Consider the following 18,161-nt stretch of genomic DNA (forward strand, 5'->3'; position numbering starts at 1 on the left):
TTTTAAGTGTGTTGTTATAAGCCCAAATGATTTCATATTTCCATTCTACTTTCAGTTTCCCGTTCAATCTATATTAAACTAGATGGGAATACATCAGGCTATGAACTGACATCTGATCAAGCGTATGAATATTTAACGTTTCCGTCGCGTCACTGACAATATATTTTCTAAATGTCGTTGATTAAAGCCATGCGAATGGGGCATTTATACAACTTCAATTTCTTTTCCAGAAAAGCAGAGGGGCGCTAATTACGGCGAATATGGTATTTACGCCTATAAATAACGGTCAAATGATTTAAAAAGTAATTTTAAAGTTGCGAGGTCTTTAAATTCCAATGTATTATCGTGTAGCATGTCTTAAAAATCACTGCACAGTTTTTTTTATTTGTTCTCTTGTTTCAAACCGTTTTGTGGAGAACTATATTGAGCAGTTCATGATATGGCTGTTCCGTTCATTGAACACTAGCGTAAGCGGGAATTCAAATTATATACGTGTATAATTTTGAATTTTAATGATCATAATGGAAATATAAATAAAAATTGTTACCAGATTGGACATTCAGTTGATGTGTCGCCCATCTATTAGAATTATTAATATCTCTGGCATCCTAACGGGATTCTATTTATGTTCTTATGTGCATTATATAAATTATAACAGTGTAATTACCTTATAACCCCCGTATACTCAAGTGTGTTTACTTGTGCTTGAAGTACGTAACTCGTTCAGAAGACCAATTTAGTATATTTTTTTTATATGATTTTGTAAGAGAGTTCCTGGGGTCACTTTTCTTTTATTTTTTGTTCTTTAACATATAAACGATTGCCTGGTTTTGAAAATATATATTTATATATGGTCTGGTCATGTCAGAATTTAAAATTATAAATATGGTTAAAATTTTCAAAACGATCTTTTGTGAAATAAATTTAATTTACAAATCCCTTCAGATTTTTTAAAACAGTAATGCAGATAATTTGTTGCATATAATGATTTATTTTTTACAAGATAATCCAATAAAATACGTGTTTGTTTAAGACGTATATACAGGGTGTAAACATTCTATTTAAAATTAAATCCAGGAAGTTAACCTTACGTGAGCTGACGGTCACTGGACACTTATAAATAGATAGTGCAGTTCGTTCAACTTGATAATAGAAACATATCTCATTGCAGACATGACTTTCATTTGATCCAATAAAATACCTGTTTGTTTAAGACATATATAATGCAGGATGTACAAATCTATTTAAAATCCTTTAAGCTTTAATTTTGATCCAGGAAGTTTACCTTACGTGAGTTGACGGTCACTGGACACTTATAAACAGAATTTTTCATTTCGTTCAACTTTATAATATAAACATATTTCATTGCAGACGGTCGAAATATGCACAGTTGCCACTGATAGCTAAACATGGCATCTTTAGGGCAAATGGAATCTATGCTTTTGTTGATTTGGTCAGTTCTGGCAGTTAGAACGGTAGCGTTTATGCCGACCATTGGTCAGGGTGATGACCCCTCTATGTATACTCATGAGAGTATCACCCTGGGTGGAGTGGACAGAGCAGCTGCTAAATTTCTGACTTCGACTGGACAAGTTAACACCACAAAGACGGACCCACATGATGTTATTAAGGAGTATTTCAGATCAGGTAGAAGTCATTTCTTAATGAATAGTTGCAATTTCTTCGTTATTTTGTTTTGTTGATCAAATTAACATTCACTGCACTAGCTAGGCTGATATATTATCAAATCAGTATCTTAGTCAAGCCTGTCTATAACATTATGTTAAAATTTTGGACCCCGTGGAAGTAGGTTATTAAGCAGTTGATCTCTATACAGATATGCTCGCTAATTGGAATATTTAACTATCTAGTTGTCAGGCTCATATAAGATATCTACAATAGGACATAGGAATATGGTCATAACGGATATGGTCTACAGAGGCTCGTTATAACCGTATTTTACTACATATCATTTCATTATTGCCTCTTAAGCATTTACACATCGTTTTAGCAGTTACAGAAAAAGTGCTTCAAACAAACCTTCCTATTTGTGCAGAACTATTTAAAATATAAATGAAAATGAAATTAGCTTTTCAACAAAATGAAAAGACATTGTCAGCATACATTGCATTAATGAAAATGAAATAAGCTTTTCAACAAAATGAAAAGACATTGTCAGCATACATTGCATTAATGAAAATGAAATAAGCTTTTCAACAAAATGAAAAGACATTGTCAGCATACATTGCATTAATGAAAATGAAATAAGCTTTTCAACAAAATGAAAAGACATTGTCAGCATACATTGCATTAATGAAAATGAAATAAGCTTTTCAACAAAATGAAAAGACATTGTCAGCATACATTGCATTAATGAAAATGAAATAAGCTTTTCAACAAAATGAAAAGACATTGTCAGCATGCAGTGCATTAATGAAAATGAAATAAGCTTTTCAACAAAATGAAAAGACATTGTCAGCATACATTGCATTTCTTTCTTTTGCTAATGCTTTGAATTTAAAACTCAATTTACCAAAGTAATATCATTTTAAGATCTTAAGCGCGTAGTGATGTACATGTTTCATCTTAAAAAGGCCATTACATTTTTGAGTTCCATTTAAAATGTTTTACACAATACGATAGATACCAAAGGCTTCCAGGATTATCAGCAGAGAAAACGAGAGTTCGCAGCGGCTGTGATGAATGTCTACAAGTCGTACCGTCTGATTCCTGACTACACTGTCAACTCGGAGCGGATACGACAAGGTATGTTTCAACCAACTCTAGCTATAGAAAATGGAAACGTTACACTGTCCTGTCGATTTGTGGAACATTTGTTTCGGTCATATTCATGAAATTACATATCGAATATCATAAAAGGATGATAGTCGGAGTATTCGAAACAAATTCATCAACTTATGGTCACTACTGCATTGAATGGGCATTGGATAGGTTTGTTGCCAATTGAAAGTAGAAAACAAGTAGTAAAACTGCCGACCTCCCTCAGACTTATACGACCCGGCCACATAGGACGATTTGATTTGCAGTCCAATCCTGCATTTTGCCAAATACAAACTTAATAATTGGATGAGTGTATGATAATTTTGAATTAAATTGAATTTAAAAACGAAAAAAAAAAAAAAAAAAAAACCACTTTCAATAATTTTATATCTTGATTTATTTTAGAAGATAGAATACATATAAGATTATTGTGAAAGACATCGATATCAAACCTTGTACACCGGTCGTCTCAATTCTGATCAGTATGAGTTATTGTATCAAGCGACTACTTTCTATTTTCAATTTCTCTTTGATGGTCTCTGAATACAGATTGGACTAAAAGTTTTTTTTTATCATATTCCATTTTGTCTTAATTTAGATAGCTTCATCAAATTCGTGTAATATTCCAGAAAAAAGCCCAAATATTTAATACTCCAGACATTTTATGCATCTTAAGGCTGCCAATGGTTTGGGCCTTGGGGTCAGCCTTCAAAAATATAAGCAAATGTCCCCACACAGGAGGGCTCTTATTCACCACACCACTTACATACATGTAATAAATGACTCATCACGTTCATGCCGATAAATATAGACATTTATAACAAAACAACATCACTTTCACTCAATCTTTCATATTGTATTTATGATTCACGGATAGGTAAACAAATTGAAGTTTAACAACTGTATAGAATAACAAATTAGCATATAAACGTAGTCTACATAAAAAGAATCCAATGGTTATCGCCATATAATTATATAAAGTGTATATATTTATTGAAGATAGATTTATCAATTATGTTTGAAACATTGAAATATTTGTTGGATATCATGCCATGTTAAAGTAAATTCCTGCATGTTGTTTTGTTTTTGAGCAATTGTTTTATGTATTTTGTGCATTTTAGATAGGTATGGTTTTAATGAAGTTATGTTTAAGTTTGTCTTCTTTATTGACATCAAATATATAAAGTATTTTGAGTAAAGTATAATTAAGTTGATGGGAATAAAGCTTTCTTTTATTTCCAACAGTACCCTCTTTATGTCTAAATTTATATCTGTATGTGATGTATCAAAAACCCACCGTGTAATAGTAGCCCATATTGGTTGAACTTTTAGACAATTCCAAAACATATGCTAAATTGTCTCTATCTCTTCATTACAAAGGCTGCATGTGTCATTTTTGTAGTTTATTAATCATTATGTATGACTGTTCTGGAAGTATTTTGATTTGTAATATGTATTGGAACAAGTGAATATATGTGTCTTTTGTAATTTGATAAGGAATCTTGTAATGATGTTGCCAATCTTTCTGTGTATAGTGTGTCACATTTTCCATTTTATCTCTGCTGTGTTCCTCAATGTATTCATTTTATTTAGTTTATCATACATATCTTTGGTTCCTTTTGTGGTTTTTTTAGTATAATCTGAATGTGGTGAGGTATAAACGGTCTATAAAAGGTTGTTTTAGTTGCATTTTGATGTTGTTATGTCTACAATAATGTTGAATCGATCGACACAGTCCCTTAAATAATAAGAAATTATCTGACAATATGTCAAAAGTGTTTTTAAATTCTTCGAAATTCAAAAAAGTGTCATTTTCAGTACACTCGAAATCTTGTTTTCACTATTAATACCTACTTGTAAAAAACTCTGTTATACGCAATTACCGAATATAGTGGAAACGATTATCTTAATAACCAGATTCTTAAGTACAAGAAACACTTATGTTATGTATATAAAAAGTAAATGAAGCCAATAAAGGATTTAACAATACGGTAAACATAAGATACTACAGTGAGATAATAAAGTCATAGGTAGATTTCACGTCCAGCAATACCTTTAGTAATGGACTGTTATTGAGTGAACCCATTGCTATAACATCTGTTGTAGGTTTCCACTTTTGGACTACCTGGCTATTGTGGATATACGAGACAAATATAATTATCATATACCTATGATATCTTACAATTATAGTAAATCTGTTCTTTATTGGTAAATATTTCTTGAAACCGAACAATATATGCTTTATGTATATTTATCACATAACTGGCCTCTCCAGCCATGTCATACGGCCATGTCATAAGACACATGTGAAATAATACTATTATGATCGCATGAGTGTCTCCGCAGACGGAAACGTCACATCCGATCTGGTTTATATATAGACGAAATTAAGTTTCATTTATATTTCTATCTTGATAAAAGCTATGGGATAAATAGAATCTTACACTCGTAAGGCGAGTGGTATATCAAATCATTGAACTCGTGTGATAAATTTCATAGTACATAGTCACTCATGTAAGATCCTCTATATATCAATATATGAATAAAATACTATTTAAACTTTTTCTTGAAATCACATAAGTGTGAAACCTTGCGTCATCACTATACCCGGATGTACATTCAAGGGGAATTCCCTTTCATCCCGCAGTAGCTGCACACCTAATTTCTTTCTGGTTGTCGATGTTAGATATTGCATCACCACACTAGCCGGAAGTATTTTACTGCTTTTTCACAACAGACTCCTGTTGATTTATGAGACGCATACCTTATGCTACCATAAAATAGTGACACACCTTACCTCAGTAAATATTTGCTTTTCAGTATGATTGATACTATACATTTATTGCCCTGATACTGCTTAACCAATCACCTGTACTGTTACATCGAGGATGGAAAATAAGAGATATTGCGTCACCAATCTAGTCAAGGATATTTTTCTTTCAACAGACATTTCAGGAGATACCATTTTGATTTTTTTCATCTTCTTTCTAATATGAAATCTATATTAAGAAAGCAAAATCAAATGACAAATGGTACTGACACATTATGCTACGTCTTGTGTTATCATTAGCATATAGACAACTATCTACATTATATAGTATATAACGGGTGTGAACATTCTTGACTTATTGTTTGGCACGTATTTGCGGGGATTTTTTTTCGTAATTTGCGAGGTCTTAAATTTCGGGATGTGAGGTGATTTGGGCAAATTTAAAACACTCGTGAATATTAGCAGCCAAACATCCTGTGGGGATAATTTGTATGGTAGAGATGGACATATTTGTTGATTGTAATGCGGTACTGTACAATATATATAATTTATGTTATCTCCAAAACTGACTTAAACAATCCATTAAGTCATTACAATATTGACATTTTCGAAATATCGATCGATTTTTAATTTGTCAATATCAGTCAATCTATTTATATTGATTGCGATATCTATTTTTTCACCTTCGAAATGATTATAAAACGATAACGATAAGTGATAAAGTACCCATGGGTGTTAAACAGACGAGTCGGATCGCACCTCCTTGTTTCGTTGATAGCCAATATCACTTGTGAGCAATCTAGCATTTTCCTATGAACCTCAAACTCCTATCGTACCATCAATATCACTGTTCGTTTTAATGATATAAACAGTTGAACCTTAATCCTTTTATATAACTTAGCTGCCACTCTCATCCAGACGACCAGATTAGAAATAGCAGCAGTTATGAATTCCGGATCTTTAAATAATGCGTCGGTTCAGCTATTGGTAGACAAAGTGGGGAAGTGTCTGCTGATTCTACAGTCTTTCTACAGTAACACCAACTGGATAGAGATGAATGGTGCAGTGGTGGCGAAGGATTTTGGTTAGTCCCTTCTAATTATTTCGTGTGAATTTTGATATTTTGTCAAAGTCCTCAAAAAACAAAGTATAAAATTTAAAAAGCAAATATTCGGGCCATTTTTATATTCCGAAAATTATCATACTATTATATGATGTCGTATCCGGGTCGTCTAGTATTTTGTAACCACAACATATGTGCATGGAATAGCAGTATCACTTTAAGATTATGAAAGGTAGACTATCTACCATAAGTACAATTACCAGATGTACAAAATATTCCGTCTTTACACATTACATAGTTACCTCCCTTGCGGATATGTTTCCATTATGACGTACGTTAAGGCGAAACTCATGCCATCTTCTCTGAAAAGTATGACGGTATGCTTGCAAACATATGCATTCACAATAAATACATCCCAGCAAGGGAAGATAACTCTATGATATGCGTTACGGAACAGACAATATTTGCAGATATATTCGATAGCTTGGTAATATTTGTAACATAGAACATTCAAAATATATAAATCCATTTTCACATTAAATGTTTAGTTATCTTCGTTTCTTACAAACTAGGAACCCTCCGTCCTTTTGAAGTTGAGATTGCATCACCTGAAACTGTGACATGTAGCAGCTGTGATGACAAAATTGAAAAGTAAGTTTGTTGAGTTGATCAATGTCTAACACTGCTTCATTAACTATGTATCCATGTGATATACTTAATATATATTTGTGATGATAATTAAAATATCGGTATAACAAAATACTGGGTATACCAATACCAGTTTTATATCTCAATACGAAGTTTATAACGAAAATGGTGAATAGAGTTTATTTTATTGACAGTGTATACACATAGTATATATTTTAATGCCATTATATTAATTATTTTTACAGAGCATGTGTGGACAACTTGTTGGTTCGTAACCAATTAACTAGCGGCTATATGTATGGTCAGTTGTCCTTTTCAAAACCGCCAGGTGAGATTACAAAAGTGTATACAGGTATTTGAATCACTGTCAACTTCTAAGCAATGCCAATACACAATCATCTTTCCAGACTGAGAATTAATGTGTCTTTTACTCGATACTAAACAAATACAAATCTAAACACATTCAACGCCAGTCATTATACATATCCTATTTGATATCTGCAAGCATATACGTTTTTTTTAAAAATAATCTCTGAGACTGGTATTAATTTAGAGGGTAAATTTAACTGTCTTTATCATTACATTGTATTTAATTTGTATTTACATTTCGTACTATCCTGTAGCATCCTCATCTGTTATTGTAACATCTGCAATTATTAACAATTGGACACTTACATCTATAGATTAACTGAGAAATAATCCAAGGGGATTAATTACAATTATTAACAATTGAACACTTGATTTCACAAAAGCTATTTTATTATTGATGCAAGTCGAAGCTGGAGCGACTGAGGGTAAATGCAGCCATGGTGGTCTGAGTGACGTTGGAAGGGATACACCTGCAAGTGGAGGAATAAATAAGTAAACTCCGTATTGGCCCCGTCTCCGCATTCGCACCTTCACAATATATCTGGTCTGACGGCGGTCAAGGCAACGGAAGCTTTCTTCGTGGACACAAGTAGGATTTTAAAGGCTTTTGTCCTTCTGTTTCTATTCTTCCTTAGCTATGATGAAACTTAAATTATTGGCTATATCCTTGCTATATTTTAAAAAACAAACAAGCAAACACACACACACACACTCACTCACCCTCACACACACCCAACCATAAGAGCAATAAAAAGAGAAGAAAAAAAGAAATTTAATATCGTAATTCTTAAGCTATCATAAAATTGCAAAATATTAAATAATAAAAATAAAATGCCCAATGTATGTAAAATAGTATAGACGAAACATATTTCAGTCAGATTTTAATTAGGAATTAAATATTACTTTTCAATTTCATCAGGGACGGGTTTGTTTAAAGGATTGGACGAAGAAACCATTAAAACCATATTACAATTGAGGACGGTTCAACAAGCCATGTCGTTAGCAATGGTTGTCGATGTAACAGGGTCGATGGGTGACGATATCCGATCTGTAAAAGAAACACTAATTGGTCAACTCTCTGCCAAGATTGGGACGGCTAACGAGCCAAAAAATTATGTGTTGTCAACATTCAGTGATCCGGGTATATTACACTTACTAGTGATCAAATGTTTATTGCTCTTTTGTTGCAGTATTAGATAATCATATTTTTGTAAAAGATTAAGCTCTTTCTTATTAAACAGTTACAGTTGTAACTGTGGATTGATTGAGACAATAAGCTTTCCTCCCGATTTAGATATTTTGTAAGAGGAGTTTATTATTATGAAGTCGGCAATTTAATTACATCCTATATTTACCAATATTTTATCAATAAAAACTTTCCCCTAATTTCTTCAAACTAATAAACGTATAGTAATTTGCTTAATTGACAATGTGTTCAAATTACTATAACAATATAACGAAACCTTTGCGAGACATTATATTTATCTATTTTTCTACAACATAAACTAATCCATAAATTACCATTAGTTTCAGAGCTATATAACTATTGTTAACTCAATGGCTGATTTCTTTTAGAAAGCCTCACTACTATAGCTAGTACGACGGACGGAAATGAGATGATCGGATGGATAGATGCGTTATATGTATCTGGAGGGGATGACTGTCCGGAGTACGCTCTATCTGGACTATTGGCAGGTATCTGTCACATTATTAGACATTTCAGCTAGTTTTCATGCCTTAATTGTTATTTCTTAAGTCATCATATATAAACATCACAACATAGATATTACGTATAATATCAACAGTTTATCTACAACAACGAAATGACTGGCAATATTTCCAAGTTTATAGTTATCATCATCCACCAGTTTTGTTGTTGTTTTCTTTTTCAACTTAACAGAATTTTAGTATGTGAGAAGAAGAAAAATAAATGATATGTTATATGTATTAAAGGCCCACAACATTTCCCAAAAGACTTTTTTCGTGAGAATGCAAAACGAGATTGATAATTTTGGAGAGTCGGAAATGTATTGGCTTACCGTTGACATTTATCGCTACCTTTTGAACAATATGAAAAATATGAATAAAATGTATTTTTTTATAACAAGGGTCGTATTATGTTTCCCACCGTCGTACTAATTACCGAGCGTTAGCTTACTATCACTGGTAAAACAGCGAATTGAATCTTACTGTTAACATAGATTACGAAGGGCCTTATGGCATTTGTTTGATGTTGCAATCTGATTGAAATACAGATCCTAGTAACCACTCCGTTCAATATAGGGTCTGACAATACCCGATATGGGGTCACGTTCGGATGACCTTTTACCATATGTTCTCCAGATCAAATACATGTTCTACACATTTCTACGTCAATTGTTAACGCCATTTCGTCCAGGTCAGGGATCGAATTTTACATTTTTGCCACTTGCTAGAAATAGCAAGTGCCATAAATTTTTACTCGCTAGAAAATATTTTTTTACTTATAATTAATATCCGTATTCAAATTACAGTTGTTATATATAAAATCCTTTATTTTTACATGATGATGTGAGGTGTATAAGTACATAATAAATATCAACAACATTACTGTAAGAACTGGGCCCCCATATTTTCCATTACAACAATTTTTCACAATCATTATGCCATTTTTACAGTTGTCCCTGTTAAAAACCACTTGCTAAAATAAGCAAGTGCATATTTTTTCACTTGCTATTCTGGTATATCTACTTGCAAAAAGCAAGTAAAACAGCCTGAAATTCGAGCCCTGCAAGTAAGCCTACACATTGAGCATTGTTGTGCTTTTAGGGCGAGATGACTACGTACACGTCCCCAGTCAAGATTCTGGCAATTTTGATTGGCCATTTCCAAAGGTCATCCTGACATGACCCCTAATGGGATATTGTGAGATCCTCATATCAAACGTAGTGATGATAAGGATCTGTATTATACTCAGATTGTTGATGTTGTAACCTCTTGTTAACCTCATTGATATACATCTTCTTATTTTTTTTTGTATTATTTTTTATGAAACTTTAAGTATTTGTGTCGGAAAAGAAGTGGGCCTTTAAATATACCTTCGTAGTATAGTGTGCATCACATTGGTTTTTCTCAATCGTACTGTTTTGTTTTAGCTATTAACGAATCAGAACCGTACTCACCTATCTACCTGGCCACTGACGCGGATGCTAAGGACGAGGATATGACCGACCTTGTGGTACAGGAAGCCAAGGCAAAGCATGTCAAGCTTCAATTCATTTTAACTGGAAATTGTGGCTACAGGAGTGGTAAATAAAATCAACTGTTTCCTGTTATATAACTGTGGAAACGAATATCAAAATATTAAATCCATATGTTAAATAGCTGTTTAACTGCATTTCAAAGCATGACCTTCATATAATAAATACCAACACTGAAGGTTACACGTGTCGGTGATCTACTAAAAAGGCATTCCTTTATTTAACAGATATAAATTGATATATATTTGTAAAGACAGTTAGCTTAGTTAAAAAAAATAAAGAAAAAAAACCGTCATGAGATATCTGAGGACTGCATTTTAAAAATACTTCCATTGTGTGGTATTAAGATGCTGACACGCGACGTAAGAGGAGTGCCGCGTCATTCGACATACTTGCTGACAGTACTGGTGGCTCTGTCTTCAGAGTCGGTCATGATGAAGTGACTGAAGTTTTGGATCGTATCCTCGAGGTAGGTGTGTTGTATCAACTACAAATTAATTACTAAAATTATCATATTTTATAGTAAAATTGTTACAGCATGATACATTGTATAATCGAAGTGATGAATTGGTGATCAATTTGTAAAGAAAACTATTACAAAAACTGTAACACAAACATAAAAGTTTCTTACTGACAACAGGGTTTGTGTTTATAGTGAAAATTAATTTAGAAAATATAGCGAACGTTAACACTGCATATGTTGTTTGAATATGACCTTAGCTATTCTTGATGTGGTGGTCTGGTTATAGAGTGAAATACAAGAAGTATTTGTTTCTGCTTTGTTTTAAAATACAGGAGGAATTCCCATCGTCTGAAGCTATCATCGACTATTTCGTCTGGTCTGTATCGGACACTAATACGGCGAACATAACCGTGGACAGTGAGACAGCCGTTCTCGTCATCACCATCACAGGACCGAGACGACTTGAGCATGCGTCTTTGGCACTCCCTAATGGTAGATACTAGATAAGGATACGTTTCTCATATCGTACGAAATTGAATTTATCGTACGTATTGAATTTATAACTCAGGGGTTTAAACTCTCAATCTTAATACTTCTTAATGTCATAACTGGTTTAATTGTTACTATAATATGCAAAAAACCCCAAAAAGCCAATCATATCATAGTTCAATTTGTGGCGATTTTCTCATAATGCTATAGTTATAATGTGTTGTAAAATTATTCTGTGTCTACCCCTAGGTACTGAACAAATGTTCCCGAACAAATACTCTAAACAGTATATCTCCGGCAGCAAACTAACTATGTCCACCAAGGTAATTATCAATCTAGTGACGTTGTACATGTATCTGTAGGTTATATCTTCAACAAAAATACAAATTCTATAATAGAAGTAAAAGACACACAAACTCCCTATAATATCAGAAAATAAATGTTAAGCATTATGATAATGTGATCAATATTAAGTGTATGTGTAATTAACATGATATATAAAAACAAAATAATGTTAATACGTAGCCATGTGTATCGTCTAATGTTTTCTCATACACAAATTTTTTTGATATATTTTACTATGTGTTAAAGCAACCATCTCCTGGCATTTGGAAGCTAACACGTCATGACTCGTCCTTATGGACTGTAAACGTCACATCATCCACCTACATGAATATTGACACTCTGCTGAAGGAAACCGATGGATCAGGTCTATCGTATATAGTTGACAGAAACCCTATTGTAGGTAAGTTTGTTTAAATATTGCCACTATCTTAGATAATTATATAACATATTTTTTACAAAAACTTTTAATTCAAATTATTTGATGCTATATCTCTAATATGTTTAGGGCGTTTTTCGTTGATCACTGAAAACAATTAGAATTAGCTACCAGAGATTCATCAAATAGGTCAGAATGTTAAGGGAATATATGATTTTGAATACAATTTTACTATCAACAGGTAAAACCTACACTCTACAAGTACATATCTACAATCTGAACTCGTCCTCGTCTTCCTTCCGTCTCCATCTCCTTGACGACCAGGGAGCAGACCTATATAGTCATCCTGTGGATTTGGTGTTCAGTCCATCCGTGATAACTGGGTATATGCCGATAGTTACACCAAATAAAGTAAGAACAATGTGCAATTCAACTTTTAACATGATTGCTAAATAATGAAGATAACTGAGTATATACTGGTCGCCTTCCCATCAAAAGTAAAGTAACTAAAACAATTTATAACAGGACCCCAGCATAAACATTATTGAAAGTCTTTACACAAACAGATTTCTTGAGTCCTAAACAATCCTAAACGTTAAACCGTTAATAAATTGTCTTTTTCTTTCACCGCAAACAGTATTTAGGGGTGGGTATTCTGATAAATTAGATATGCTCCCACCTCATTGGCTGATACACTGTCACGCTGAGGGCGATATTTAGTATATCGACTTGATGTTTCCATTTTTAGAAAGCATATTGACTCGATGTTTCATTTTTAGAAACACCGAGTCAATATTCCCCAGTGTAACGCCACACCCGAGTCAATATTATCTTTTGTGACGTCACACCCGAGTCTATATTCCTATTGTGACGTCACTCCCAAGTCGATATTACAATTATGTCATCACAGTATTCCGTCGTCGGGTTCTTCTGGAAGATGTAGTCGAGCCATTATCCATGCATTTCTACTTTATTTAGCACAAAGAAAACATTTTAATAATTGTCATATCTAATATAAGTTAAGGACCTTTAATTCGGTCCATGATATTATATTATGGTGTTATAACGCCCTGGTAGAATATCAAAAAATGACCTTTTGCTACATCCTCGGTCATTATTTAATTTTATCAGGGCGTTAGAACGCCATATAGAACTCAGCAAAGGTACAGTATTGATATTTATGATGAAAAGATGTGATCTTGTTTTAAGTGTGTTATTAACATTATTTAATATGGTAATGTTTCATTTTGATAAAATGCAGCGGAATGTGTATATTCGGTTCAATTTATCTATATTGTACAAAATGCTATATATAAATAAGCCCTTAATTCAAATTTAATTCAATGTGAAATCGTCATCTTTGCTTCTAGGATTTCTATGTACAGTTAAGCGGTGTGGACCAAAATGGTTTCGAATTTCAACGGATGTCTAAGAAGCGAACCAAACCGGTCGGAGTAGATTTGTCTGTAAGACCTTTTGTTGGTGAGAACATAATCGTTTATCAATAAATTCACATTTTTTTTGTCATTTCAAGAGATGAACAGATGCAATTAAACGCAACAAGATGAAACTAATATTTCATTCATATTGTACATAGTTATAATATTGTATTAATGTTGTATTCTATTTTTCACCTGCAAGCGTGCATTTAGAGAAGCTGCCTTCACCTCAACACTACATAAATTGGCATTATTTGGAACTGAAATACATTTGAAATATGCTTCATCTTAATCTACTAATGGCCAATCAGTAGATTCATCATATAGGTATAAAAGATTATATCTTGCTTTTAAAGTTTTAAAGCTAAAATATTTCAAAATGGAACGAAGTTCTGTTGTTAGGATTGTCATGCAAATTGAACACAATAAAACATGTTTCCATGATATACAGATAAATACGATCCCTTACATTTTCTCTGGTATTTTGTTTTACAGGAAACCTCGATATTAGGGTGACACACAATATAACCTATACACTAAGTAACCTCGGAAGTACGACTCAGACCTACAGAGTCAGTATTACTGATGACAAAGGGAGGATCCAAAGTCCAACCTCTCAACAACAGACAGTTCCAGCCGGAAACTCTACCACCGGGTACTTCCAGATAGCCAGTCCGACGGAACTTGAGACGGTGTAAGTGGAAAATGAAAGAAAAATGATGCAGTCATGAAAAACTCGAATTATGGTATTGAGTATTGTTTCCGATATCACACTTTACTTCAAAGAAAAAAATATACTTTGTACATCTAATAATGTAAACAAAATTATAATAAATTAAAAAATAGATTCAATAAATAGCGACAAAACAACAGACATATTTTAATCAACGAATTGGGAATTGAATGCACATATGCACTACCGTTGTGATGTTATTTATATACTCAATAAGTGTCTCCACCCTCATATTAATGTATCATGTTGTTTTTGACTTGTGTATAGAACATATACGGTAACTGCTAACCTGAATGGATCACTCATTGCCCTACAGTCTAGTACCTCCACAGTTATGGTAGGTAGAGCCATATATAACTGTCTTGCGTTACATGCGGGTCATTCTCAATTGACAAGTCTTTGTCCGTGTCTACTAATGCATGTATAATAAATATCAAACATAAAGCTTGTCAAGCATGAGTATTTCTAATATTTTACATTTCCGTTCAGTACTTTATGATAAGTAGTGAATTACATTATGTGCTGAGCCTAGGTTTCTTGAAATTAAAAAAAAAAAAATAATATCGGTAACATGGTAGAAAGTTTTAAAGGAAATTACAACAAAGGATTAAAAGCTATAAAACATGATATTGATCGTATTTTAAACGCATTGCATGTTTGAAGCCAATTAGCATTTCTTTCTTATTACATAGTTCGTTGGACCAATGTGTTCTTCGGTTGTGACCCGGAAGTGCAGGCAATCCTATACCGGAAGTAATTGTACTGTATTCACGTGGTCAGCCACAGCAGTTTTCTCATTTGACATATCAACATATGCCAATCCTGCTACTATGTCGATGAACATAGACCCAACAAATCCGAAGCATTTACTCGTCAGGTAACATTAACATTATATATACATACCAATAACGACATAACATTAATCCGTTTTAAACAACTGCCTAGAGTACATAACGATGATGGAACTTCAGTTAGGACTGTTTAAGTACAATTTGATAAATTATTGTGTGATGCCGATATTCTTGTCAAATGTAGACCGGTTACGATGCAGAGTAGGTTTGTGCATGCATTATATCAAACTGGTACAATTGCACAGAACAGGAATATATATACCTTCAGCGGAAACAGAATTTTGTGCCAGTAGATTATTGATCGTATGCTGAGTCACTACCTACAACTTTCTACAAATTGTAACATTCTGCTCTGTTTAATACCAGTAACCATGACAACGACATATACATTAAAGACACTGGTTTTGATATTCATTCTGAATTTTGACAATTATTAAAGATAAGAGTCAACAACATCATTTGAGTGTAATTGTTGTTTTACAGTGGGAACTGCTGCCATGGAAACTTTACTGCGGACGCAAAGTCGTCAGCAGGGAGTCAGTGTGTGACGTCAGACGTCGTTGTTGCTTCAGATGAAGAGGTTATTGCTGAAGAAGAAGAAGATGATGAGGATCGTAATGATGGCATGAGTGACGTCATAGGTGACAAACCACATCGAAATGTAGGTAGACATTTTTATTCCATTGTATTTCTATCAATGTACATGTAAAACAAAACATACCTGGATGATGTATCTTGTATGTTTTTAGTTGCTAAGAATTCTTTTTTTTATTTTAAAGATACAACACTCAACTCAGCATTTATAGATACATCGCATTTATATGACTCAGTCTTAACTTCCGCCAACGAGTTGATTATTATATATGATCAACCAGAACATTATTTAATTTAATCCCCAAAGTTGGCTTACGGTTACATGTCAATATGTGTCCGTTATCAATGTAACGTGTCCAAACTATTTGCAAGACGTCGTCATATATATAGGACAGGTTTCACGTGTCGTTACCAATATGACAACATTTAATTGATAATGTTGTATGTTGTTCTATGGGTATCTGACATAGCCAAATTGATTATGAAACATACAAAGACATTCGTAATATCATATGTATTCAACACTCTGATATCTTTAATATGATTTATTTATATATGTTATACTCAATTATATACGTTAAAAGTTTGAGATTACTATTGCGTACGCTGAAAAATTAATCCGTATCTATGACGTCACTCACAAAGTAGAATTTTGCGGAAAACGTAATACGGGACAAAGTCATTGGTCAATCTAAACTACCTTGACTAAAATTTATATGCGCCACAACTGAATTTGTTTTATTGTAGAAGTACAAGCACTATAACCAAAGACTAATTAGTACCTTAAAGTATATCTTTCGCTCTTTTTAAATTAAATTATTTTAAATTATCAACATTATTTCAATATATTTTTGGTTAATGCAGCCATTAGATTTTCATAGTTGTCTTTACACATATATGAAAACAAAAATATTTATGAAATGTAATCTATGATGAACCATTTTTCAATTGATTCGTTATGTCGTTGTATCAGTCAATCAAACGCAACGTTTCAAACGGTGACATTATGTTTTTATGTTTTAATTTTATGTTATTGCAATGGTTCTTACAAGCGATTTTAATAACAATAGTAATTTATATTTACGATTGTTTTGAGTGACAAATGCTTCATAAATTAAAACAAAAACGACAATGTGTTTAACCAAATGGTATATTACTAAATAGATATTGTTAATGTAATCCTATACCTACCTGTCATAAGTTTATGTATACATGATTACAGGACAGTCAACCACAGCAAGACCCTGTCGTCCACTCTAGCACTAACATTGGACTGATAGTCGGGGCCGCGGTCGGTTCGGCTGGCGTCGTCGTCGTCATAGCAGTCGTAATTATCATCTACAAAGCGTGTACTGGCAATAACACGAAGAAGTCTAAGGAAAATACGTTCAACGACATGGACCGGTCGAGGCGGTCGATGCACACGTACCATTCAAACCACGTGTATCAACATTACAGATACTGATACATGACGTCACTAACTCGGTGGTTCTTAAGGATCATACTTTGGATCAAGGATTTTGAAGTGAGAAGGATTGGCCACTGTCTATACTACTAAACACCACGCGAGACGCCTATGAACCGGGTATAAAAAAACACTTTTTCTCAACAAAAACTTATCTTATTAAATCCAAAGAAACACCAAGTTAAAGTTAATGAAGTTTCACGAAGTTTTGTACTTGCTTAAAGACGAAAGATTTGGAAGATATATCTTACATTTTCGTAAAAAATCCGACAGCTCATGAAATGACAGCACGCTTCAGATAGTAATACGGTAACCCTTGCACCCGCAAGCAACACTAAAAGCTGCGCCGGCGGATATCAAAGGAAATCAGTCGTCGCCCAATGTCACGGTCAGTGCACAAAGACAAAAGCTCCTGCGTTGTACTTGCCCAAAACCCAGTGTGACTTATCCTTCTTATATTCGACCTTGTTTGGTTATGGAATGTAAATATTTCTATAATCAAAACACCGATATTTTTTTTCTATTTGCATTATATA

The 18,161-nt window shown here is 33.3% G+C and overlaps 1 protein-coding gene across 1 annotated transcript; it reads left to right on the plus strand.

Moving 5' to 3' along the window:
* The first annotated feature begins 1,277 nt into the window (after positions 1 to 1,277).
* Positions 1,278 to 17,765, plus strand: LOC138306768 (uncharacterized). The gene is given in 21 exon segments (XM_069247240.1): positions 1,278 to 1,647; positions 2,644 to 2,766; positions 6,453 to 6,635; positions 7,187 to 7,265; positions 7,508 to 7,590; positions 8,036 to 8,140; positions 8,143 to 8,220; positions 8,551 to 8,772; positions 9,207 to 9,326; positions 10,766 to 10,918; positions 11,218 to 11,339; positions 11,666 to 11,825; positions 12,072 to 12,145; positions 12,414 to 12,567; positions 12,785 to 12,954; positions 13,914 to 14,025; positions 14,478 to 14,676; positions 14,983 to 15,052; positions 15,408 to 15,592; positions 16,050 to 16,227; positions 17,383 to 17,765. Coding segments are annotated over 21 exon segments (3,051 nt in total). The 5' UTR covers positions 1,278 to 1,409; the 3' UTR covers positions 17,626 to 17,765.
* Positions 17,766 to 18,161: the final 396 nt, after the last annotated feature.

This window comes from Argopecten irradians, chromosome 13 (genome assembly GCF_041381155.1).
Source record: "Argopecten irradians isolate NY chromosome 13, Ai_NY, whole genome shotgun sequence".
In the NCBI taxonomy this organism is placed as follows: Eukaryota; Metazoa; Mollusca; class Bivalvia; order Pectinida; family Pectinidae; genus Argopecten; species Argopecten irradians.